Genomic DNA, 27557 nt, shown 5'->3' on the forward strand with positions numbered 1-27557 from the left:
GCCTGCGACTGACCGCGTTGGACCTGTTCAATGATGGCAGCTTTCTTCTCCATCGTGAGCCTACGAGGGAGCTTTGCGCGCTTCGAAGGCACAGACGAAGACTATGGTGACCCTGCTAATAACTGCAGCGGATGATCACCGCCGGGTTCACGCTTAGCGAGCCACAGGGCCGTGACTCCGTCACTTACTCGCGTGTAGCGCACTGCTCCGCGCGCACTCAACTAATAAGGCGTTTAAAAGGTTCCTCGCGGCTATGCTGCGCACTCTCACAATGGCCAATGGGCCTGGTCGCAAGTGTTAAGGCAAACCTCGTACGTGTAGGCCTACTGCAAGTGCGGCTCGGTGTGGTACGACCACTTCAAGCACTAGGCACCGCTGTGGGCTTAGCGTACGCTACCGAAGCTAGCACTCAAGTAAACATGCCTGCCGAGGTGCCAAAGGCAACCCCAGGCAGGCTACAGTCCGGCGATTCCCAAAGGGGACGCGGACGAAGGAAACACGTGCTTACCCGGCACTGACCACGGAGGAGAGAGCTCAGCTCCCTCGGCGCGCACGTAACCCGTGTCGCCCGCACGTGGCGCCATCTACCGCCACGTGGTGTTAGCAGAGCAGAAAAGCAAAAGGGTGTGGTCGTGTGGCGGAATGCCCGCAAAATGGTCGTGGGCGCGCCTCGGATCCCGACATTCTCCTCTCCTTAATTCACCCTATATACCGGTCTGCAAAGGCAGCCGGTCGTCGCCCATGCATGCAAAGGCGTCATGCAATGAGCAACAGCTAGCCTCAGCCTCGCTCTGAAACTGCTGCTGAAGAAAAAAAAATAAAACAACACAATAATACACTTGAGAAATACAATAGCGCTGCGGAAGAGGGGTAATGGGAGTTCATGATGCTCACGCAAAAGCGCGTCCACGGCTCGGAGGAGCAGCGTTACGCAATGTTTGACTTGGGTGACTGCATGGATGCAAGAGTGCAAGGCGAGGGTTCTGGTTGAGGCTCTTATACGAAGAACGGGCTCACCTTCGTCTCTTCGATGTTGACGACAGTCCTGCGAGTCCAACGAACGCCGCCTCGGTAGGGGTTCGGATAAACCTCGCTGCGACAGCCGGCTCTTCTGCTGGAATCATGGTCGCCAAATCCACTAGCTGCGAGGCGTCCTGTGGCGTCAGTCGAATCATGCACAGCGTCTGTGACAGCTGGCCTCGTGCAGGAGCCGTGATAGAAAGGCCAGCAGAGCTCATCAGTGACGGTCGGGAGCAGGGCACAACTGGGCTGCCTAATGACCTCAGGTCTCCGAACAACTCCAGAGTCCAAGGTGGTGTAGGGGTCGGTGACTTCTTAAGTTGTCGCCACACGCACGCACACAAGCACACACACCTCCGATGGTAGGGTCTCTCCAAACGCGCCCCGCAAAGGAAGGCGCAGAGTGTCCTTTGTCCCTCTCCCCACGCTAAAGCACCAATTCACAATCCCCTCCTCCAGCGAGAAGAAAAAAAAAACACGAAAAAAAATCATCAAGTAAACAAGAACACTCAAATGACAATCAGCAGCAGTAACTGAGCGGAACAGACTTCTTTGCAAACACTGCCTGTAAAGAAGTTAGCTAACTGAGACTAGACAGTAAAAAAAATGAGAACCTTCGGTTGCGGAAATAAGCCGGCCGTCCGGCGCGAAATTACTCGGGTGACCGCTTCCTCAGATTATACCGGTGCATGGTCCGAACGCGGTCCGCCGCGCCGGGTGTGCCCCGTTGCTTGCGCGAAGAGCCACTGGGCGCTGGCGCTGGCTCGTCAGACCTTGACGCAAAGGCTTTCAGGTCTGCGATGTGGGCACGGCTGAGTTTTCCCGAAAGCGGGTCTTTCAGCAAGTACGCGAGTGGAGTCCAAGCTTTCCCAACTCTGTACGGACCAAGCCACTTCGGAGCGAGCGAAGCTGAGAAACCCTTGCTCGCATCGCTAAGAGCGTGGTTGCGCTTCAGGACGAGGTCACCTATCTTGAATGAAAGGTGGCGACGTTTTCGGTCGTACTGGGCCTTTTGCTTGGCCCTGGCCGATGCCAAACACTGCCTCGCTCTACTGAGAGCTCGACAAAGCCTGTCCCCAAGTGTTGAAGCGTAAGCAGAACAGTCTGCCACTCCTTCCTCGTCTCCGAGCTGGCATTGCATGACACAGGTCACGGGATTTGCCAACTCCCTTTCGAAATTAAGGAAGGTGGGAGAGAAACCAGTAGAGCGACTCTTGGAGGTTCGTATTGCAAACGCGAGTTCGCTCAAATGGTCTGCCCAGTCCCTTTGACTTTCGACAAAGGCCGCCAACATCGGTTTGAGTGTACGATTGGTTTGCTCCGTCAAATTGGACTGGGAATGGTAGGGCGACGTGGTGCAATGATCTATTCCTAGGGAACGGCACGTATCACCAAACACCCGAGCTGTGCAATACGATGTGTTGTCCGTGATCAATCTTTTCGGAAAGCCGAATCGACAAAACACTTCCTGTAGCCTCTCTAGCACCACTCGCGCTGTCACTTTCCGCAGCGGAAACAGCTCCACCCATTCGGAAAAATGATCGACTACCATCAGATGTATGAACCCCTGCTTACTCCTGGGGAGTGGCCCCATTAGATCGCAGGTGGCTACTTGCCACGGACGCTCAATGACAATCGGTTTCATCAAGCTGGGCGGCTTGCCACCCCTTGATTTCACCGCTTGACAGACGTGGCAGGAACGGCAATAGCGAAAAATGTCACGCTTCATGCCAAGCCAAGTCACAACCTTGCTCAGTTTTGCAAAAACTTTAGAGCCACTCAGGTGACCGGCCATGGGCTCGTCGTGAGAGGCTCGCAACAGTGCGCCTCTCAGACTTTTGGGCACAACCACCTTAAACGGGTCCACTTACTCCTCATCGGTGGCTATGTATTTCAGCAGGAGTCCATCACGGTCCAGCAAGTATGTATCCGCGGGGGACCCAGCGACACACGCCGGTTCCCGTCCCCCTGCGCCCGCCGCACTACCAGCAGCGTCTCGGCGCTCAGTCTCCCTGAGACCGTCGCTCAACTCGCGACAAAACGGATCATCTTGCTGGGCCTTCAGTAACTCTTGTCTGCTGAAAGCGATTCCCATTCTGCCAACGGGGAGCTTGGTATCGTTCCCACTCAAGACTGCAGCCATCGCCTCCGCTCTCATTGGCGTCATGGGTTCGCTTCCCTTTCTCTCCCCCTCTCGCCAGCTTTGCGGCGCGCTGCTTGCCTGGCCTGTGGAAAGGGTTTGCTCGTCGGCGCACTCATCCTTTTCTCCACTCAGGGGCTCTGCAGCCGTTTCACCCGCGCCGCTCGCTTGTGCGAAGGCACCGCTAGTGGTTGTCGCACCGTGATCCAGGCTCCTGGTAGACACTGGGACATGAGATAGCGCGTCAGCTACCACGTTAGTGGTCCCCTTTCGATACTGCATTGAAGAGTCATAATGCTGTATTAGGAGAGCCCAGCGCGCTAACCTGCCTGCAGGGTCACAGAGCCGCATCAGCCAGCTAAGCGCGCTGTGATCTGTTTGCACCACAAATTTCGTCCTATCAAGGTATGCATCAAAATTCCGCAGTGCAAACACGATGGTGAGACACTCGCTCTTGGTCACGGAATAATTCCTTTCCGCGGGTATCAACGAGCGGCTGGCAAAGGCCAACGGCTGCAACACACCATCGTATTCCTGTGGGAGAACTGCTCCTAACCCCAAATCGCTTGCGTCAGTCTGGACAACAAACGGTCTGGTCAGGTCGGGGAGCTTGAGCTGCGCCGTCTCCGCAATGGCGCTAGACAGACGGCAACACGTCTCTTGCTGCTCAGGTCCCCATCGCCACTAAGCTGATTTACCCAAGAGCTTGGTGAAGGGGGCCTGCACTCGGGCACAGGATGGAATGAACGACCGGTAAAAATTGGCCATTCCGAGAAAGCGGCGCAGGACGCGTACGTCCTTGGACGCGGGGAAATCGAGGATTGCTCGAAGTTTCTCCCGATCTGGCTCAATGGAGCCTTCGGCCAGCGTGAAGCCAAGTAACTGAACTCGTGTTTGGGCTAGTTGGGCCTTTGCGGGATTTAACGTCATCCCGGCGGCTCTCACCCTCTCGAGCACATCGGCAATGTGGGCCAAGTGCTCTTCGAAGGTTCATGAATAAATCACGATGTCGTCGAGATAGCACATGCAGTAACACCGCTTTGCTTCCCCGAGGACGTGGTCCATGAGTCTCTGAAAAGTCGCAGGAGCATTGCAAAGACCAAAGGGCATACGAGTGAACTCAAATAACCCTCTGTGGGACGTGAACGCGGTCTTGCACCGGTCACGCTTATCCATCCGGACCTGTAAGTAACCTTTGGAGGCATCTAATGTGGTAAAATACCGCGCAGTGCCGAGGTTTCCTACAATGGAGCTAATCGTGGGGAGCGGATAGGCATCTTTACGAGTCGCTCCATTCAGACGGCGGTAGTCTACGCACAGGCGATGACTGCCATCTTTCTTAGGCACCAACACAATTGGAGACGCCCAGGCGCTGGACGAACGGCGAACAATGCCAGCTGAGAGCATCTCGTCCAGCAAGCCGTCAATTACCTGCCTCTTGGCCTGGCTGACGGGCCTGGGGTTACACTTCAAAGGAAGCGCGTCGCCAGTTTCGATCGAACGGCTCACCAAATCGGTACAGCCGGGTTGATCGGTGAAGAGCTCATCGTATTCGCGTAACAATGCCGACAGACGAGCCTTTTGTGTATCATTCAATTGAGTCGCACAGGCGATCAAAGGATGCGGAGCCTCTTCGTGTCGTGCCGCTCTATCCCGATGGGGATTTTGAGCCGACGAGTGCACAGCGCAGGGGCCTGCGCCCGAAGTTTGCATGTCACACGGTTTCGACGCTTCAACTGCACAGGCAACAGAAAGCGCTGGTGGGCTGATGAACGGCTTTAGCTCGGAAAAAGGTCCGTCGCGATAGCCTCCATTCGCAATGTCCACTACGATACCGGTTTTTAAGAGAAAGTCCCGACCGAGAATCACAGGAACACTGTGCCCTGGAAGATGAACGAAACACGCGCGGCTCATTTGGCCTCCCCATCTGATAGTCAACCTCGCGGCGCCCGCCGACTGGGCCACGTCTTTCGCGAGGGTGAATGTCGTTCGGCTGTCCCGCAAGCGCACCGAGCGCTTCTGCAAGTGGGACAACACCTCTTCGCCAAATAACGAAGCGCTTGCGCCCGTGCCCAGCAACGCCGAGAATTTACGACCGACAATGGTGACCGAAATAAATGGCGCGTGCGCACCAGCAAGACTGCTTGCCCGGTACGCAGAGGGGAGAAGCAAGGGTTCGGCTGCTTGTGCCTTCACGAACGGCCCGCGCCCCCATTTCCCTGCCTCACAGGAGGCACAAACGAGAAGCACTCCCTTGCTATGTGCCCTCGTTGACGGCAGCGGAAACAGCGCACTCCATCGCGGTCCTTTTCCCGAGACGGAGCAGCTTCGAGCTGCAGGGATCGATTCGCCGCGTGATCAAAGGAACCGCTCTGACGACCGTTACCACCGGTTATGCGCTGGGTCAGATTTCGTCCCTGCTCGCGCGCGTCGAGTTGCGATGCAGCACCGGCGGCACGCCTCCCGTACGTGTAGAGATCTAAAGCTCGATCGCATATCTCCCACATGCGCCTACCTGTAGCGGTAGCCGCAAAGGCAGCTCCGGCGGGCTGTTGCCGCTGAGGAAGAATCATGGCCTCTCCCCAAGCGCAGCACAGTTCGAGGGCCTCGCTGGCTGGCCGTGGCGGGCGATAGGAACGCGCGGCGAGAATGTCGCCTTGGATGTGCTTTGCCTCGACAGCCAATTCCTTCAAATCACGGAAGCGACTGCCGCGCAGGTACACCGAAAAAGTCGGGTGTGCCTGCCTAATCACCCGTTCGACGCGCTCAGCGATAGAAAAAAGGTCTTCCATCGCGCGTACGTACTCCTGAAGCGACTCATCAGGAGCTTGTGTGCGGAGCTCGAGCTCGCGCCGCATTCTACTCTCGTAGTCAGCGGGTAAGAATTCGCGCAGGAATGCCGCGTGGAACTCATCGAGGGTTGCTGCTCGGTGACCGGAAAGCCGATGCCACCTGACCGCTGTGTCAGTTAGTGCAGCCGGGACGACGCGTCCGAGCGCTTCCTGGTCGTCTAGACCCATGGCTCTCTGATAATGTGTGAGAGAGTCCAGGTAATCTCTTGCACTTTGCAGATCACCATAACCGCTGTAGGTCGGAAAGGCCAACGTGACAGTGGCATGAGGGCGTTTCAGAACGGCCGAAATGTTGGACTGCCCCCGCGAGTGCCTCAATCATTTGGGCGGCATTTTGCCGCAGCGTCTGTGCGCCCGCTTCAAAGGAAGCTGTTGGCGCATCTGCGGCGCGGGCGAGCGATGGGGAACTGTCTCCGAGCTCAATAAGCGGCGCGGTTTCAAAATGGATACCGGCCGTCGCGACATTGGGGAGCGCCTGTTATTGACGAAAAGCGCAGCACAAAACAGCTAGGAACTCTGTGGATGCTGCAGGTCGGGAAACATGATCACTGAAGATAGCGCGCAGCAGCAAACGATCAACTACAGACACAAACGCAGAGCTGACAAAACAATACGTGAACAAACACAGTGAGGTTTGGCTTGGCTAAGCTGCTAAGCTACGGCTGGCAACTGATTGACACGTGAGTTTCGATGTTACGGCAGCCCGGGTGCGGTGCGACGGTTGGCGGCAGTGCTGCTGGCAATACCTGCGATGCAAGTATGGCGTGTTCGAGGATAGGAAAACAACCAAAATGGTGGCTTCGGTGGGGACTTTGGGTCAGCGGTTAACAGTAAAATGTTCTGGAAATCGGATGCCAAAGGCTACAAGCGTCCGCAATTTCGGACTTTTTAGTACATTGACGGTGCCACAGATGAGTCCGGCAAATCGGGCATGCCTGAAATTTCGGGCGTCCGGAAATCGAACGTCGTCTGTACTCATGATTGTGAGTATGAGTTGTGAGCAGGCATGAGAATGAACTTGAGTCACTGTGAGTGTGAGTACTCGTGAGTGAGCACTCATGAGTGTGTGTATGCGAGTGTGAATGTGGGTGAGTGCGAAGGCTGAAAAATTTTGGTGAGAGAGTTTGAGTGGACAGTCCCTTAAAGTGCCAACTTATTACACAAGTAGTCACACGTCGAGGCAATGGCCAAGCCATCATGAAATTGCGGTGCTTGGCACCCGTATACACGCATCAATGCAGAGGCATGGTAGGACCTCAAGTTAGTACATTCTTTGCAGACATGTTGGCATCATGTGGAGAACTTGTCTGTGCCATCTTTGCCACTCTATTACATGCCCACGGGGTGGGCCATATAGGGATGTGCCCACAAATGCTAAGCATGTCAGGTGCATTTGCCTGTCTGTGGGCCACAGCAAATATCGAACACATGCACATCCCACTTAAGTGGGCGTCTGCCGACGCGGCCCCTCTTTTCTGTCATGGAACTCCAGCTACGACCTCATTTTGCTCTGTAACATGCTATGTAAGAACAAGAGGATCAGTTGAGCCAGTTGGATTACGTTCATGTTTGAAACATTTGGTTGAAGTGCATTGAAAAGGCACAGACAGAAGAGGCTGACAAGAACAGCACTTGCTCTCACAAATGAAGTTTAATTGAACAGAAGAAGGTATTAAAAGTGTACACATAATTCTTTGCGCATGTGCAACAGAGCAGGGAGCAATAAAAAAAGAGGGTGGTATATATCATTCATTTTTCTTGTGGTAAAGTCTACATTGGACAGTAAACAAGATGAGTGAATGACTGCCTTAGAGAACACCGCCCATCTATTAAAGCATCAGGCGACACTCATCTTGCAGATCACTGTAAAAACTGTGGATGTTACTCTCTGTTTAAAGAAACCAAAATAGTTTGGATTGGCTGACACGCGATATAGTGTAATCATACCACATCATTTGGTTGAAGCGCATCGAAAAAATGCAAAATGAGGGGATATGACTGTGTTAGCCAAGCCATCATTGTGCTGCACGATAAAGAATATTGTCACAGGGTCGTGACGTGGACGAACGAAGCAGGTTGCAGGTCGAATAATAAACTGTTTATTCGGTCCAAACTTCTAAAAGCGGGCACCGAAGGCGACGAGCAGGGCGTCGGCCATCGATCAACTGACAAGTGGCGAAGCTTGTCGGCATTTATACACTTCCCAGTGAACACTCTAGGGTTATCGCTAGCTGCAATGTTGGTTCCAGAATAATCTGAAAGGTTCACGAAGTGGGCGTAATTTTGACAAAACGATCTACTACAGTTCTCTAACACCGTAGACGTGGTTTGTGCTGAACATAGTGCAATGGAACGACAACACAACTTGAAGAAAAGAATGTGGCATTGCCCCCCTGTGAAAAAGGCAGCGTCCTGATGCTGTAACCAAAGCCTAAAGTGCAATAAAAAAAAACAATAAGCACAAACAATAAAGCACAGTAAAAACAACAAAATACAGTCTTCAGGTTCGTGCATTAAATGGCTTGAGGTGCACGACATGGACGACTTCAGGTCGAGCACAGTGCCGTTGAGAGTTTGTAATGCCGACGGGAACAACCTCTTAGTCTAGTGGGCCTAGACATCAAACAACTCTGTACGATCCGAAGTATCGTCGCAGAAGTTTTTCACTGAGCCCACGTCGGCGGATCGGCGTTTATACACAAACACGGTCCCCGGGCTGGTACTGCACGAAGCTTCGTCGAAGATTGTAATGGCGGCCATCGATCGCCTGCTGATTTATGATACGGAGGTGGGCGAGTTGACGAACTTCTTCCACACGCTAAAGGTAGGCAGTGGCATCGAGGCTGTGTTCGTCAGCAACGTTTGGAAGCATAGCATGCAGCGTCGTTGCCAAGCTCTTTTCATAGACCAACTTGTACGGCGGCATCTAAGCCGTTTCATGGTCGGCCGTATTGTACGTGAAGGTCATGTACGGAAGTATTTCATCCCATGTCTTGTGCTAGACGTCGACCTACACGGCCAGCATATCTGCGATGGCCTTATTAAACACTCCGTGAGGCCATTGGTCTGTGGATGGTAGGCGGTTGTCCGGCGGTGACTTGTCTGGCTGTACCTCAGGATCGCCTGAGTTAGGTCCGCCATAAAAGCTATACCTCTGTCAGTAATGAGGAGCTGTGGAGCAACGTGACGCAGGACGAGGTTCTCGACGAAGAACTTTGATACCTTGGTGGCACTGCCTTTGGGCAGAGCCCTAGTCTTGGCGTAGCGCGTGAAGTAGTCGGTAGCTACGACGATCCATTTGTTCCCAGAATTCGACATAGGGAACGGTTCCAGTAAGTCCATATCGATTTGCTGTATTGGCTTGTGAGGTGGCTTGATGGGCTTGAGAAGTTCGGCTGGCCTAGTCGGCGGTGTCTTTCATCGTTGGCAGTCCTGGCATGTCTTCACGTAACAAGTGACGTCAGTGGAGAGGCTTGGCTAGTACTTCTCTTGTATTCTTGCAAGCGTACGGGAAACACCGAGGTGTCCAGCTGTCGAGTCGTCGTGCAGAGCATCCAAAACTTCTGCACGTAGCATTGAAGGTACTACGACGAGATAGTTGCCCCGAATCGGCGAGAAGTTTTTCTTAGGGAGAGTGCCGTTCTGCTGAAAAAACGACTCAATTCCTTGTTTGAATACTTTTGGAACAACAATGGTCTTGCCCTCGAGGTATTCTACAAGGCTTCTGAATTCCGGGTCAGCTCATTGTCGCTCGGTGAATTCGTCGGCACTTACTGTTCCACAGAAGCAGTCATCGTCTGCGTCGTCCTTCGGTGGTGCTTCGACGGGGGCACGAGACAGGCTGTCGGCATCAGAGGGCTTTTTTCTGGACGTTAAACGACAAAAATGTCGAATTCTAGCAGTCTCAGGCTCCACCTTGCGAGACAACTCGACAGGTATTTCAGGTGTGCCAGCCGACACAAGGCGTGGTGGTCATTTACAATTTTAAAGGGCCTGTCGTAACTGATGTAGGGGCGAAACTTTGATTTAGCCCAGATAATTGCAAGGCACTCCTTTTCTGTTGTACAATAGTTGGCCTCTGCCTTCGATAGCGTAAGGCTAGCATAACTGATGACTCTTTCCTATCCATCAGTTCTCTGCACAAGAATGGCGCCGAGTCCTACGCTGCTAGCGCCTGTATGTATTTCTGTTTCGGCAAATTCGTCGAAATGCGCAAGTAACATAGGCATTTGCGGACGTCGTTTTAGTTCTTGAAATGCTTCCTCCTGCGGCTTTTCTCACTTTAATTCTACGTCGAACCTGGTAAGGTTTGTGAGTGGTTCGGCAATCTGAGCGAAGTTTTGGATGAACCGCCTGTAATAGGTGCATAGACCGAGAAATCGACGGATGGCCTTCTTGTCGGTGGGTGGCGAAAATGCGGCGATGGCAATTGTTTTCTTTGGGTCGGGGCGTACTCCGGACTTGCTTATCACATGGCTCAAAAACATGAGTTTCTCGTTTGCGAATTGGCACTTTTCTGGCTTGAGGGTGATTCCTGAAGTTTAAATTGCTTGAAGTACAGCTTCAAGGCGCCAGAGGTGCTCGTCGAAGTTTGAAGAGAACACAATGGTGTCGTCAAAGTACACAAGGCAAGTTTGCCACTTCAAGCTGGCCAGTACAGTATTCATAACACGTTGGAAAGTTGTGGGAGCCGAGCAAAGACCAAAAGGCATCACCTTGAGCTCGAAGAGGCCATCTGCTGTCATAAAGGCGGTTTTAGATAGATATGTGGGGTTTAACGTCCCAAAACCACCATATGATTATGAGAGACGCCGTAGTGGAGGGCTTCGGAAATTTTGACCACCTGGGGTTCTTCAACGAGCACCGAAATCTGAGCACACGGGCCTACAACATTTCCGCCTTCATCGGAAATGCAGCCGCCGTAGCCGGGATTTGATCACACGACTTGCGGGTCAGCAGCCGAGTACCTTAGCCACTAGACCACCGCGGCGGGGCATAAAGGCGGTTTGCTCTCGGTCTCTCTCGTCAAGTTCAATTTGCCAATAGCCGTTTTTGAGGTCCATTGACGAAAAATACGTCGCGTTGTGGAGTTGGTCGAGAGTGTCGTCTATTTGTGGGAGAGGATACACATCCTTGTTCATGATTTTGTTCAGGCGACGATAATTGACGCAGAAACATAGCGTGCCGTCCTTCTTTTTCACTAAAACCACCGGTGATGCCATGGACTTTTGGAAGGTTGGATGATATCGTTGGAAGGTTGGATGAGACACGGAATCGCTGGGGCTGCGGAGCTTCCAAAGCCCCAAGCGATTGCTGAACTTCTTTGTGGACAAAGTCAGCAATGCAATCCATTTGGGGTTGCAACGAAGGCAAAAGGTTCCTTAGCGCCTCCTGCGCGATCTGTCGGATCGTCTCGTGCAGGTCGTCCATGCTGAGGGCATGGGCTTCGGTGTAGTTGACTGTTGAAGAGCGACGGTCATACTGCCTCGTGCGCATCTCAAGTGCCTTCTTGATTGTTAGGCTCGATGATGAATTTGTCAGCAGTCTTGGACGAGTTGCGAACAAGTCCCACGAACAACTCTTGCTTCACACCCCGCATGAGGAAGCGGAGCTTCTTGTCCTCAGTCATGGCAGGATCGGCGTGTCGAAACAGTTTCGTCATCTCTTCTGTGAATATGGTGACATTCTCATTTGGCAGCTCTACCAGGGTCTCCTGCAAAGCAGTGGCCCTTTCTTTGCGGGTGACGCTCGTGAAAGTTTCTAGGAATGCGCCGCGAAAGAGATCCCAGAAGCGAAGTGTCAACCCCCGATTCCCGAATCAGGTCCTTGCTGCGTCTTCTAGGTAGAAGTAGACGCGACGCAGCTTTTCATCAGAGTCCCACTTGTTCAAGGCTGCCACTCTGTCCTACATCTCGAGCCAGGTCTCTGGTTTTTCAAATGGTGATCCGTTGAAGATGGGTAGGTCCTTTGGCTTCTGCGTCATGACCATGGCGGGTGTTGCTACTGGGGCTGTCATAGTTGTCGCAGTAGTGCTGGTGGCATTCGGCTTGCGACTGCTATCAGGTAGAGCCCCGTACTCCAGAGGTGGCCCCTGTGGCTGGCCGCTTGCTCGCGGGTTGAGGTTGGCAGGGATGTTTGGTTTACGGTTGGGGCTTGGTTCTTGACTGGAGGGGGGTGTTTGGTACATAGACTTTCCGGAAAGCACCTCCACCAGATGTCACGGGGTCGTGACGTGGATGAAGGAAGCAGACTGCAGATCGAATAATAAACTGTTTATTCGGGTTGAACTTGTGGCCACGTAAAAGGAAAGTCGGATTACAGCAAGAAGCGGGCACTGATAGCGGCGAGCCGGGCGTCGGCTGTCGATCAACTGACAAGCTGCGAAGCGTGTTGGCATTTATACACTTGCCATCGAGCATTCTAGCGTTATCGCTAGCGGCAATGTTGATTTCAGAATACTCTGAAAGGTTCACAAAGTGGGCATAACCTTAACAAACGATCTAATACAGCCTCGAAGCTTCTTTATTACAGTAGGCGCAGTTTGCGCTGACCATAGTGCAATGGGACGACAACAAAACTTGGAAAAAAAAAGGGGGGGGGGGGGACGTGCCAAGATGCATGTCTTGACACGTAGTGCTTGCGATATCTGATGGATGACAAACAACACAGAAAAGTTTGTGATCCCATTAGTGTGACTCGAGATTCATTGCGACGAGCTTCAGTGGTTGTTACAACTGCGGCTCTCGCTACTTTCGCACTGCTGCTGCTTCATGCCAACATAAGCCCAGTGTTAGATCAGTTTATTTATGTATTTATTTATTTGGCCCTCAGGGCCAATGGAATTACACAATTGACAGCTGATATCACACTGTATGTTCAAGAAACTAATGTTCGCTGCCGGGCAGTAAAGGCCGGCAACATTGGATGTGCAACTGGTGCACCAGAAAGCCTCTTTGGGCAGGAACCTTTTGCACACCACAGAAACGTGCCTTTTTCAAAAACAAGCATTTCCTTGGCATGGAGCTAGCAGTACGATGGTTTTGGATTGCTATTTCAACAACCAACGTTGATTTAACATTTGCCTTTTGTGTACCTTTGAACCAACGTGGGCTATAGGTGGCCTTTTTTGCATGCCCTTTTGAGTACATAAAACATCACCAAACCTAGTATGATGGTGCTGCTTCTTATTGTGGCTGGTGGTGAAAAACACTAAATTCGGATCGCTAAACTCGCTGCACCTCTTCTGTTGACTACACACCAGAGTGGCCATTGAAACACCAGCGTAGTGTGGGGTCTGCCTCTGTTTCTTTGTTTGCAGACCATTCTGCTGGAGGCCAGTGAACTTCCAGAGAAGATGCTCACTTCTCACTGCTACTACTCGGGAAAACTGGGCCTGCTGCACGTGAGTTTCACAGGAGAGCTTTTTGTCGGTGGGCCCCCTCTTCATCATCGTCATTGTCATCTGCATCCTTGCCCTCACTTTCCATGCACCGATTTGTCCCGTCATAGAATAGCACTGCGATACGAGCCCAAAAATCATGTGACATTGTATAACAACTGGTTATGGAGTTAATATAATGTAACGCCTCATCGAGTAGCAACGTGACTAAAAATATTGTAACTTTTAATAGCGGAACTAAAATCACCTAACATATATAATGTGTGCTTTCACTAAAATCACATAACACTGCATAACTAGTCATGTGACCTAATTGTGTACCGTCGTGTAACAACTACCGTACAGTAAAGGCTTGTTCATCCTGATTTCATTAACTTGGAAATTCGGTTATCTCGGACACGCAGCACCGTCCTGGCAAAACTGCGTATATTTCAGTGTTGTCAAATGCTCGTTAATTCGGAAGAATTTCGACACGCTTAATTTAACTTCAACGATTCCAGAGAGGGCTATCGTGGCTTCATGCTTTCAGTAACCGATTCCGGTTACTGAAAACGTGGAGTCCCGGCTCTGCCTGGAGAAACCGAAACCAAATGAACAGCAGCAGAATATGATCATGATGATAGTGAATGAGGGGGAAGGGGCCAGGTGGCGCTAGTAACCACCCGGCAGAAGCGCTTGGGCTACTGGTGCATCCAGTGTCTGCGAAATGCGCCAACGGCGCTGCATCCTCCCGCATGCACGGACGACGGGACAGTTTGCGCAGCTGCCGCTACCCCGATTGCCCGCAACCTCGGAGGAAGGAAACGCGCTGCTGATCTCTTTGCATTGTGACTTCGCGCTTAGCCTGTGCAGCTCGGCTACATCAAAAGAGTTGACTGTTAGGCGAGTTGGCGCTTTGACATAGAAACCGTCGTTATGTTGTCAGGCTGTGTTTGTGCGCGTTGATGATGGTATGGCCGTTGCCGGTTTGCTGACTGATGATGACCTAATCATGATGATGTCGGAACTGCTTGAAGAGGATCAGAGTCACTGTTCCGATAATGACATTCAAGATAAGCCGACGCGACATTGCACTGTGCCGGAGGCCGCCGAAGCCCTCGCTGTCTTCGCGGAGTTCTGCATCGGTTCTCGTGACAGGGAGCGTGCATACCACCACCACATAGGGTTGAAGAAGATCATTCTAGCACTAATTCTGATGACGAGGCAGACAAAGTTGGCGAAGTTTCTCATGAAATAAAGGTTTGTCTGTGCCAAGTAAATTTTTCTTTTGTTTTGATGGTTCATCCGGAATTCGGTTAACTCGGACATTTTCACTGATACTGTGGGATCCGGGTTAACAAGTTTTTACTGTATCTACTCGCGTAATGAACCCACTTGCCTAAGGAACTGCACCCCCCACCTTGGGCCTTGAAAAAAAAAAAAAAAGAAACAAAAAGGCTTTTTTGAATGTATCTGTTCATTATATTTCGGTATGATAGCCACTGCTGTGAAGATCGCAACAACATTAAATCAAGCCATTATATCACAAAATAACAATGCAATAAGCATCGAAACCTAGTTTTCCAACCATGCTAAACAGTTGCAAGCAATGCGAGCGAAGAGAATGTCAGTCCAAATTTGAAAGTCGTGTCTTTTGTGGCAAAGTGCCATATCGAAGGCCATGCGAATGCGCAATTGCACCCATGGCACGTCGCGCACCCGCTACGTCTTCCATAACGTTTGTGTGCCGTTATTTGATGCTATGTTTTTGTTGTAGGGTTTGTCATTGTGAACTTAGTTGGGACACCTGCTGTGCAGGGTGCGTTCTGCCAGTATGCTAGCTACACGGCTGGTCACAAACAGCATGCGCTGGAGCATTGGAACTGAGAGCTGGACGACACTTTGGCGCCGATCTGAGCGCTTTCATCATGGGAGGAAACAAAAAGAGCTTCAGGCGACAAAAATGATTTGGCGTGCATTTCACAGGCCAAAACAAGCAAAGCCGTCTCATGACATTTTCCCTCTTATAGCTTCCGTGACTTTTTTCTTCCGTGTAATGAACCATCCTCCCAAATTGGCGTCAACGTTTGGAAAAAAAGGTGGGTTCATTACACAAGTAAATATGGTAGTCCTGTCACTGAAATCATGGAACACCTAAAAACGCGACTAAATTGTGTATTATCATGTAACAACTAGCCAAGTGATTGAAGATCACATAAAATCGCGTAACAGCTAGTAATGTGACATGTTCCCGCCATAAATCATGCAAGAACTGGTCCCATTACTCAAAATCGCCTGGCATCAGGTGACATGTTCTCTCCATAACCACATAACGGCTATACAATAGACCATTTTTAAACAGAACCTGAAGGCATTAGGAAAATGTGTTCTATTTAAAAGGAGTTCCATTTACTGAGAGATGAACAAGGCTGGAGAATTCAAGCATGAAACCAATAGTTTTGGAGGTGGATGTTTCATTTAGGAGAACTTTTGTTTAAGAGATTTTCGTTTACAGATAGTCTACTGTACTCGGGGGACAACTTTCTGTGTCAATGAAAAGAAAGCTAGTTCACATGTAGTGGTCCGCCAAGAAGTCCGGCTCGACTCTCTTTTTGGATGCTGGTCGTGTTCAAATAATACCACTGCATAGAATTAGCTACGTCTGCTTACTCAGCCATTTGTAAGTGAAATTCACCACAAGCCCCTCCGGTGAGTCGACGGAATAGCTGAAGGGCGACACACGCTCACTAAAGACAGAGACGTAATTCTGACTTTGAGGTGCACGTTTTCAGACAGGCAAAAACGCGAAATTGCTCTTCAGAAAGTAATAACAAATATGAATAGCTCCTTGGTATGTGCAGTGTCTCTTTATAAACAGCATCCAGTGGAAAGTAATGTTGTTCTTCCTTATTATTTTCATGCAGAAAACACGGACGCATTCGTGGCAGTATAATCTTCAGTGGTGGCACACGCCTACTTGGCTTTGTAGCCTTCCCTTTAATGCCACAAAGTTTTCTCCGAGTATAGGGACGTTACTAAAATCACGCAACATCTAGCCATAAGACTAGCAATGAATAACTAGTCATATGATTAAAATCGCAAATTCATGGAACGGCTTGTCATGTTACTCGTGTGTAGTCAAAATGGCTGATTGATGGCGATTCATGACTGAATGCTAGATTTTCAGGCACTACAAAATGGGCCTCAGGTCCTAAAAATAGCTAGGCAAAACAACATTTTACACCTTAAATTCCTTGAGTAAAGTCTGTGGGGTCTCGAAATGGCGGCGAGCACCACCACCACGCTCTTGGAGTGAAAGGACAAAGCAGACGCGGTCGGTACAAACCAAATGACATACATACATTTTTTACCTAATTTATAACGAGGATATCGTCTGCCGAATCAATACATCAATTGTAATCAACACACTAGGACATCCTTGCACAATATCCTTACACACACACACTCCAAAACAAACCCAATAACACGACAGACAAACACACAATAACAAAACCAGGCTAACACACCCAAGGCGAGGTCGCCAACGCTTGACTTAGCACGAGGGCCCCCGGCGCGCAGGCCCGCGGTGCCACGCACCGAGGACCCACGCTAGAGTCAACCGTTCGTGGCAACCGCCACGCGCAGAAGAGGCTCGCTCAAGTCTCGCTCGCCACCAAGGCCTGCCTACCACTCTACCAACAGTGGTACTCAACGCGAACACAACGCCACCTATTGCCCGACGGTCGTCACCTGAAATGCGACCTTGGGGCGAGACACGTGCGACACACGGCGCAAACAACTTTACAGGGGGTGTCAGCACCCCCACAAGGCACAATAAATTTCTACTATATGTATGCAAATAGTTTGGAAACAAAAACGTGCATAACCTGTATATAGGACAGCAAAGCATAAATTAGCATACTTTGCACTGGGGGCATGATGATAAAGAGATGGTGGTGCTAATGAGCACCTAGGTATAGTTCTGATCAGCATCTTCTTGTACAGGAGCGAAAAATCGATGAAGATGCAAATGAAATTAAGAACAAAAATTTTGTGTCGAATTGAGGATCGAACTCGGGTCGTTTGCGTGGCAACAAGGTGTTCTACTACACAACCGGCCTGCTTTGAAATACAGTGGAAATATCTTCCTCTGCTTGAAAATGCAGTGAAAAACTAACTTTCATGCTTTACAAACACACACATCCTATATACACACTTCACATTGCAACATGTAATATTTAGTGATATTGCATGGTACAAGCATACATTACCAATGGGCGTCAGAACATGTGATAATCATAACTTTGTGGTTTAAAGCCAGCCATCCATTACAAAAGGCACTCACATTACTGCATCTATTCCCTTAAAACCACTTACCGTATTTACTCGAATGTAACGTGAGTTTTTTTCAAAATCTCTCTGAAGTGATTTGGGGGTCCGCGTTATAATCGAAGCACCTCAAATCGTGCCTTGGTGGTGCCGCCCCACTGGTTCCTTAAAACGGCTACGACAAACCTAGCGATCTTTCAACTTTGTGCTGGCAACATATGCACCCTCGCAACATCGAATCCAATCCAATCCTATTGTTGCGACGTGTTTTGCGGGTGGTTCATTTCCTTTGTGCTTCCGCGACTTCGGCTTGAGCAAATGGCAGCGCGACAAGTTCAGTACGATGCCCGCTTTAAGAGAAGTGCAATACTGATGGCTGAGGAAATCGGGAACTCAGCCGCAGCTCGACGTCTAGATGTGGCGGAATCTACTATCCGTGGGTGAAGGCTCGGCAAGGTTCCTTTTCGCGTTGCATAAATCAGTTGCAACACTTCAAGGTGGTTGTTGCCAGACTGCCGCTAAATTTGGCTGAAAAAGTTTATTCTGTAGTTGTGGCTTCTCCGTTAGAGTTTGGTGGCATCCGCGGTGCATTTCGCGAGTGCATGAGCGACGCTGGCCGTTTTAATTAACGGAATGAATCGAGCCTAGCAGAAGTCGAGCGTGGTGCAGCCGTGCAATGAAAAGGCCGTTTTAATTCCATTTTAATTAACGGAATGAACCGCACATTACAGAATTTGTTTTAATTAACGGAATGAACCGAGCCTAGCAGAAGTCGAGCGTGGCACTGCCGTCCAATTAAGAGGCCATTTTAATTAACGGAATGAACCGCGCCTAGCAGAAGTCGTGGCGCGTTCTCTTGCTGTGTGTGCAGCTGTGCAATTAAGATATCGCGTCTCAGTATTAGGGATGACGGGAGAAAACTGAATAGAGTCGCAGGAGGTGATGCGCTGCCCCCTTCCCCCCTTACTTTTCTTTTTTTTCTCAGCTGATTGCGTCACGTCGAACGCGCGCTACGACGGGGGACGCTACGCTTCCCCTAGCTGTGTCAGCTCAAGACATATCGTTTGGACTCGTATATACATGTGATGAATAAGCGTTCCAAGGCTAGTTAATCGGGGTAGGTCGAATATGCTACAGCTATGTACGCCTGGAAGGCTGCTTTATCGAGCTGCTTTCTCGAACCGCGCTTGACTTCTGCTAGGCGCGGTTCATTCCGTTAATTAAAACGGCATCTTAATTGCACGGCAGCGCCACGCTCGACTAGTGCTAGACGTGGTTCATTCCGTTAACTAAAACGGCCAGCGTCGCTCGTTCGCGAAATGCACCGCGGATGGCCCCAAATTCTCACGAAAAAGCCACAACTACAAAAAAAATTTTTGCAGTCAAATTTAGAGGCAGTCTGGCAACATTGACCTTCCCAGTCTGGCAACCATTTATGCAACGCCCAAAGGAACCTTGCCGGAGGCTCCAGCGTGAAGCGCTCTTCAAGAGTGAGCCCGGCCGAAAAGGCTTCCGTGGACCTCGTTGTGGCGGTCACACAGAACTCGAAAAAAAAAATGTCGGAGTTCGTGATTGAGCAGCGAAATCGCCTATTGGGGGTCAACGTTGAGCTGATTCAGTGGAAAGCCCGAGACGTAGCTCGAGAGATGGGAATCCCGCGGGAGAACTTTAAGGCTTCACGTGGATGGGCACAAAAGTTCATGCGAAGAAATGAGTTTTCCCTCCGGCGAACAACGTCGATAAAGCAGAAGCTACCAGCAGATTGCGAAGTGAAGCTAGTGGAGTTTCAGCGCTATGTGCTCGACCTGCGCCGCTCATCGCAAATGCCGTTGTGGCACATTGGTAACGCGGACCAGACTCCCGTTTTCTTGGACATGCTTATGTCAAGGACTGTTAGCGAAACAGGTGCCCCCCAAGTTTGCATAAGGACAACAGGCAACGAGAAGGCGCGGCTAACCGTGATGCTAGCCTGCTTGGCGGATGGGCGCAAGTTGCCGCCATACATCATTTTCCGGCGCGAAACCATCCCGAAGGAGCTGTTCCCCAGGGATGTGATTGTTCGCTGCCAAGAAAAAGGTTGGATGGACACTCCGCTTATGCTTGACTGGGTCAAGACTGTGTGGTGCCTACGGCCAGGTGCGCTCCTCCACTCCGCCTCCATCCTAGTTCTCGACTCACTTCGCGGTCACCTGACGCCTGAAGTGAAGAAGCTGATGCGGGAAACTCAGACGCAGCTCGCTGTTATTCCCGGAGGTATGCTGTCCGTGCTGCAGCCATTAGACGTCTGCCTGAACAAACCATTTAAGGATAGAATGCGGCAGCTGTACGGAGAATGGATGCGAGAAGATCGGGCTTTGACACCTACGGGTAGGATAAAGCGACCTAGCGCCGCTAAGATTGCCGAGTGGGTGTCCGCCGCTTGGTATGGGCTGCCGCACGACATGATAGTTCGCGCGTTTACAAAGTGCTGTATATCGAACTATATGGATGGCACGGAGGATGACTTCATCTGGGAGGAAGAAAGGGACAAAGAGGGCTCGACCACCGGCGATGAAAGCGACGAATGAACAAAACTCACTTTATATTTAGAAACTGGGATGTCTTTGCCACTACCATGTGCAGCAAATAAAGGTACTTTTTTCTTGCTTCACTCGCGTTACATTCGTGTCCTTTTTCTTTTTTTTTGCACTGAAAAGTCACCCCTCGCGTTACAATCGTGGTTGCGTTACATTCGAGTAAATACGGTAGTAGGTGTATAGCAAGTATAAAAATATTTCACGTGCATAATTGCTCGTTTTAAAGCATGCTTCCCATTACACAGGGACATGTAGTGAACGAATGAGGTGCAGATGAAAGAAATAGAAAAGGCGAAAAAAGGCCGCAGCAGACTGCATGGGCTCGACAAGTAAGGGAGGAGGGCGGCTGCCTTGGCGACGGATATGCCTTTGCACTGGCGCCAGCGCCACTACAGTGTACTAGTGTCGCAAGCGTGGCTCCGGTCGCTTGCTGCTGGCTGCGCACGGCTCAACAAACCATGTGCGGTCTTTTCCTCATGAGCTGTGCTTGATACTTTCCTGTCAGCAACAGTGCCATCGTTACTGAGTTTGCTAGCTCGTCTGTAAACTTGAAATCTTTTCCGGCCTTTTTATGTGAGCTTTTGCCTTTGCCACCAGTGCACTGTCTTACGCAACCTTGGCGGGTTTCCGTTGTTGTTCTCCTGGTCGCGAATGCGAACTTGATATCATGGACGCTGTTCTTGGTTCAGTGCTTGAGTGTGATCTTTCCGACGCTGGATCTTCACGTCGTGAACAAACTTTCCGTTGCAACATGCCGCACACTGGGTGTAATTGACGTTGGTGTCGTTTCGGTAGTGGTCACATGCTAACTAAGTTGCTGTTTGGTACTGTTAGATCACTAGTCGATCCCTGTGCCTTGGCGCAAGTGAAGTAGAAGCAAGCTGACAAGCTGGTGAGATGTGCATTTATTTTCTCTGTAGTTTGGCTATAGCTGAGCCAAGAACTGATATGGGCTACACTTAAGTTACAACACTTCTCTATCAATAACACTGGCATCCATCAAGCCAAACAGGCTTTGCCGAAAGACGAAACCGGAGCGCTCAGAGAAAGGTCTGTGCGAAAAGAATCACCGTATTAGGTTTGTGGCATGCATCACGGGAGTCATCTACCGGATCCCATTACGGTGTGATGCATGCTATATAGGCCAAACTGGTAGATGCATCAATGATAGGCTGAACGAACACAAGAATAACGTGGCCAAGGCACAGCCTGAGGGTTTTCTTGCAATTCACTGCAAAGAATGCGGGTGCCAACCCCTCTTTAATCGCACTGGCATAATCGGAAGAAGCACTAACCAAATGACAAGGCTTATTATAGAAGCGAAATTCATTGCTAAGTTTGGGGACACTTGTATAAACAAGCCATCGATATCATTATCATTGAAAGAATTACATTATTTGGATGTCGCATGAGTTGCAGTAGATCACAATTTTCTGGTTCTAGCACGTGGTTGTGACGCGCCATGTTTGGGTATAAGTATTGCTGTTTCTCGGATTAAACCGCATTGTTGAAAGTTGGCGCCATGTATGTGTTCTGTCTTCTTCTCTGTCCCGTCCTGGATGCGCTATACCTCGAGCTCTTTTCAGTGTTTGCGCTTGTTCTTTTTTCGTGTTTTTTTTTGCGCCATAAACTCGTTAAGAAGGAACCAACTCGCCCAACAAGTCACTCTGCTGACTCTTAGTAAACGGAACCTGAAGTGACCAGGAAAATATCTTCCATTTAACAGGAGTTCCGTTTACTGAGAGGAGAACATGGGTGCAGAATACAAGCCCGTAACCAAGTATCACAGAGGCAATAGTTCCGTGTAAGCTGTAGTTCCGTTTAACAGATTTCCGTTAACGAAGAGTTCACTGTATATCGCTAGTTGATCCCTGCGCCTTGGTGCAAGCGAAGTAGATGAAAGCGGACAAGCTGGTGGAATGGGCATCTATTTTCACTGTAGGTTGCAAATATAAAGACAGTAAAGAAAGAGGGAAAGGGAAACAAGGTAAGCGCAACATGAGATCGAAGCTTTGGCTACAGCTGAGCCAAGAACTGATATGGGTTACACGATGGTTACAACAGACACGGAATCAACGAAACTTTGTGTGGTGGCTGCACCTGAAGGGAAGGGATACATATCGCTAATGAATAAAAATGAAAGTGTCACGTGTAACAATCTAATGGTGGGTCTCTCAATCTTTCTGCATTGGCATCATAAATGTAGTACATTGCAAGTAAATACCCGGCCGCAGTGGTTTAGTGGCTAAGGCACTCGGCTGTTGACCCGTAGGTTGCGGGATCGAATCCCGGCTGTAGTGGCTGCATTTTCGATGAAGACGAAAATGATGTAGGCCAGTGAAATCAGATTTGGGTGCACGTTAAAGAACCCCAGGTGGTTGAAATTTGCGGAGCCCTCCATACAGCATCTCTCGTAATCATACGGTGGTTTGTGGACGTTGAACCCCATATATCAATCAATTACAAGTAAATATGTAGGGGGAGATCATAAGGTTACAAACCGTAAGCGAGACTTCCTGGTCAATTGCGATTCAAATGCGACATCTTGAAATCTGGTGCGCACCCGTGAAATTCAATGATTGGCATTTTTCAGCATGTGAAATTTCGGACATTACTGTACTCAGTTTTTGTGTAATGCGCATAATCGAGGCGGCATGAGAGGTAGGCAGCAGATTGCCACTATATGGTCTTCTTTAGTTAGACCAGCCTCCTTTTTTTTGTGTTTATTTTGTTGACAGCAAATGTCTTTGGACGTTCAATTTTTTTAATGTTCAGTAATTGTAAATGTTGTAAGCACCATGCATCGCATGCTTTGATTCTTGGATAGCGAGGATGCATGCTCAACACGTGCGCTGGTGTGGCCCTTGAAACAGGTTCTTTATGAAAAAGGCTGTATAGAGTGTATACGTGCATTTAACCGTGGGAGCGTCAGTCAGTGCCTAGCATCATTATCTGTTGGTTCTCAATAATATTGTTTGGAGTCAAGTAGCTTGTGAACTTAAGAACAGGCAGCTGACCTATAATCTCTCGTATACTATCTAAAGGTATGAGGTCTGCCAGAGCGAGACCCTCGCTGTGACTAATGGAAGGGAGTTTACATTTACGGGGTCGTTTTCTTTGTTTGACATGGTAGGTCATAGGGAGCAATATTCGAAGGTCGCAGGTTCGGGCTCTGGTCACATCAAGCTGTTTTTTCATCCCTTTTTTTCTGCGTTGTCCTCAACCTAAGTCAAACCCTCTTGGTAATTCTCGAGGTTTCTGCTTTGCAGGTAAGTACCAGTATAATCCAGCTGTTATGCAGTTGAACCCCTTTATAAGAGGCATGCTCCGGACAGCAATTCTTGTATTTTATACGAGATGTCTCTTATTAGCAGGGTACCATGTATGCATTTTCCTACCAACCCATACCTTACTGTAGGCACACTGGGGTTTCTTATACCCATTTGTCTCTTATATTAGTGTCTCTTATGAAGGGGTTCGACTGTATACTTTCATCTTGAGAGATAGTGGTAGACTAGCATTCATGATTTGAAAATGCTTGCCAAATCTGTTCCACCCCATCCTTATTCTAGTTATTTCACCCTCATGATTCAGCATCACGTTACTACCTGTCTTTAAGTAGACATATTTCATGACAAATTCCAGCTTTTTTCCACCTATCGCAAAGCGCTGTTTTCTGTTGACACTGTTGCACATTACTTCAGTTTCATTCATATTAATTTTCCAGCCCACTCTTCTGCTTTCCGTGTCCAATTCAATAATCATGAGCTGTAATTCGTCTCCTGAGGGATTCATCAATGCAGTGGGATCAGCGAAACGCAGATTACCAAGATACTCTCCATTAACTCTTATCTCTAACTTTTTCTAATTTAGAGCCCTGAGAACCTCCTGTAAACACGTGGTGAATAGCATTGGAGAGATTGTGTCTACCTGCCTTACACCCTTCTTCTTTATTGGTGTTCTGTCACTTTCATGATGGCTAAAGATCGGCTGTAAATTTCTTCTAGTATTTTCATTTAGGGTTCGTTGATACCCTGATTGTGCAGTGCCTGCATGACTGCTGATATGTAGCTTGGCACCCTAAAGGGATCTGCCCTCAAAATTGTCACTTTGCAGGGAGCGCCCGTTCTTGTGCCACTTTTATTCATCATGTGCCGCGCGGTCTTTCTGTTTCTGAAGCAAGGAAATTTAAGACCCAGAAATGCTTTTTCCGAAGAGCACAGAATGGTGGTGCCTGGTTTGTGCACAACATTGCAGAACTATGGTTTGTTTAAAAAACCCAGTTCTTTGAGATTTTTCAAATAACCTTTGCCCCCTTGGTGGCGAATTTTTTAAAGTTGCATCTACGTGGTTTTCAGGGAACATATTTTGGAATCAACAGAAAAGGGGCTTCAGAAACTGAAAATATTTGCTATTTTTTACTATCCATCTGACAGAAATACCTTTTTTTAATGTGAGGCCTCTGATTTTCTGTGCTTTTTCCACTGCAGGGCACACCAGTCCTCTCTTTGCTGAGACTTCTGCTGCAGCCTTCACTGCTGGCTGTCTTTTGCAGCACTGATGAGTAAGTGCTACTTATGCCATGTACAGTTCTACCATTCCCCAACATCATTGTGCGACTTAGCATTATGCCATTGCCTTTTCTTTTTTGCTACCTGTGTTGCCCGACTGTCTCCCTTAAAAAAGGCTCCATGTTTTTAGATAGATCTGACAGACCTTTATCAACACCCACCTGTAAACTTTTCAATAGTTTGGATTTATTTGATACACTCTGATTTTAAAAGCACATTTTTAAGGTTTGAAGGGTATTGTTAAATCTCAGAATTATCAGTCTAGCATGCGGCACCCCAGCAACCTTGTAAAGTATGTAATATTACAAGGTATCATGTTATAAATTTTTAATATGAACAAACATCAGTGTTTTGTATTCCAGTATATGTCTTTGCGAGTGTATGTGTCTACGTTCACGCCTTGCAGATGTCTAAAGTACACTTGGGATGTTTGCATGTAATTATGTTCAGATATCATTTTGTCTAAAGTTTATGAGAGCAGCGGCCACGAGCTTGCTGACTACAGAAAAAAGAGGGCAATGACGATTGCGGGTGCCCTTGGGTATGCAGCAGCCGCTGGCAGCGAGCAGTTGTGGCTGGCAGCGAGCAGTTGTGGATATACATGCGCCCGTGTTGTTTGCCTCTTATCCTTGTGTCCGTGTACGTGTTTGCGCAAAGAAGTCATGAATGAGTACCAACTCGCCCAGCTTGCGCGCGCAACCTTGAGGAGGACACAGCTGCCCTTGAAGCTGAACTGGATCGCTTCAAGTGGGATACATGCGCCCGTGTTGTTTGCCTCTTATCCTTGTGTCCGTGTACGTGTTTGCGCAAAGAAGTCATGAATGAGTACCAACTCGCCCAACTTTCAGTACTGTTGTGGCTGAGGCTTAGAGGAAGAAACAAGGTTCCTAGTCTGGTTCCGCCTCTTCCCTGCAGGATTCTGGGTTGAGCAGCCTCGAATTCCCCACATTTGGCACCTAACAGAAAGATCGAGCCCAACGATTAAGACACTGCTCCAAGATGTGCACCTCGCCATCCTTCGGTGGTGATATTGGCTACAAGCAGCTCTGGCAACTAAAGCGGGCCTGTCTGGATATATCTTGCTTTGGCACTTGCAACCAGTTTCGGCTGCACAGGCTAGTTCAGATACTCCACGACCTTTATTACTCCGGGACGATGATGCCCAACAAGATGCGGCGCGTCGTCGTCACGTGTTGGTACACCCATCCTTTCATTGGCATTCAGCTACCCATACAGGCATTGGAGGATGCGGCGAGCTCGTTCAGACGGGCGGCCCCTCGCGATGACAAGCGACGTGGTCATACCTCGAATGAGGTCAGAAAGTCACAAGATAGAGAAGAACGGGGAGACGGGGTGGCTCCGGAGGACGACGCAGAGTGCGCCGGCAAAGGCCCCAAAAACGTGCACGCTGCACAATTCACGGGGGCGCTTGACGTGACCTCTGAACGACCTTGATGACATCCGATGCAGCAAGGACACCAGTGAGTGTCGGACCGGCGGGTGAGACGTCGCTGAGATCGGCGTGGAGGTGGAAGCTGTGTGTAGGGATGCCGCACGACACGACGGCCCTGCGGCCCAAGAAGAGAGAGAAAAAGGAAGAAAAGAATTGGGAAATGAGATCACGACGTGCAGTGCATTGCTGTAGAGACGGAAGACCAGGAGCAAATGGGAGGTGACTATTGCGCAGAGAGAGAGGGCGCTCCAGGCTGGGAGGAAGCATGCTACGGTGCAGACGGCGAAAACGAGGATGCGAAGGCCGTCGAGTACAAGCAGAGTGGAGAACAAGCTTGCGCCCACAATCTTGAGGAGGACACAGCTGCCCTTGAAGCTGAACTGGATCGCTTCAAGTGGGATACATTGCAGCAGGCTATCCCCATTTGTCAGCTGGAGTATGAGTTGAGAGCTTTACTGATGAACGAGATGATCTAAAGCATGTGCACGATGTCTACAAGTCCAAGGCACGAGAAGGACTACTACAGAAGATTAACAAGAAGGAACACAACATTTCTGAACTGGAGGACAAGATCTGTACTCATGAGGTAAAATAGGATGAAGACTCACAGGAGCGCAGTTGCATGGAGGGGCTGCTTGCAGATGGTCAGCAACACCTCGAGGATTAGCAGCAGCAGTGTGCCAGGTTTGAGGGGCAGTTGCTTGGAAGAGACAATAAACTGTCAAACCTGCGGTGCAGTCACGAAGGAGAGCTCCAACGGCAGCACCTACTCCAAGACTCGCAGCTGGACGAATACAGACACCGTGCGCAGCTGGCCCAAACCGAGCAGGACCACGATCGAGAGACCAGTGAAGTGCAGGCTCTAACTTTGGAACTTAGCAAGAAGGAAACAGAGTGCAAGGCGAAGCATGAGCGGGAAAATCCAAGGGCTCGAGGCTAGCCAGAAGGCTTTGTCGGCAACTGTCCCCGAGCTAGAAAAGCAGCTCCGTCTGGTGTCGCTCTCTGAGACCATCCTCAAGCACAGTTTGCAGAAGAGAGACGTTGAGAGAGAAACATTGCAGGCCGAACTTGCAAAGCTGAACAAAATGCTTGCCTCGGCTGAAAGACAGAACAAGCTGTTGACAAAGAAGCTTAAGCTAAGGCAGTAGCAAGTGAATAAACAATCCAGGCTAGAAGAGATGACACAGCTGCAGGATCTCCTTGAGAAGGCAGCAGAACTTACAGCCCCTTTCAAGAAG

General features: G+C 49.6%; 1 protein-coding gene across 4 annotated transcripts in view; it reads left to right on the forward strand.

Annotated features, from left to right (window-relative positions):
• Positions 1–27557, forward strand: part of LOC119178056 (uncharacterized) — a 697593-nt gene that overhangs the window by 186782 nt on the left and 483254 nt on the right. For 3 of the 4 annotated variants that reach the window (XM_075887501.1, XM_075887516.1, XM_075887495.1), the window contains exons 14-15: positions 13331–13414; positions 24786–24859. In XM_075887501.1, coding sequence (XP_075743616.1) covers positions 13331–13414; positions 24786–24859 — 158 coding nt within the window. The remainder of the gene's footprint in view (positions 1–13330; positions 13415–24785; positions 24860–27557) is intronic. The other variant, XM_075887508.1, reaches the window with a different exon arrangement.

This window comes from Rhipicephalus microplus, chromosome 1 (assembly GCF_043290135.1).
Source record: "Rhipicephalus microplus isolate Deutch F79 chromosome 1, USDA_Rmic, whole genome shotgun sequence".
Lineage (NCBI taxonomy): Eukaryota > Metazoa > Arthropoda > Arachnida > Ixodida > Ixodidae > Rhipicephalus > Rhipicephalus microplus.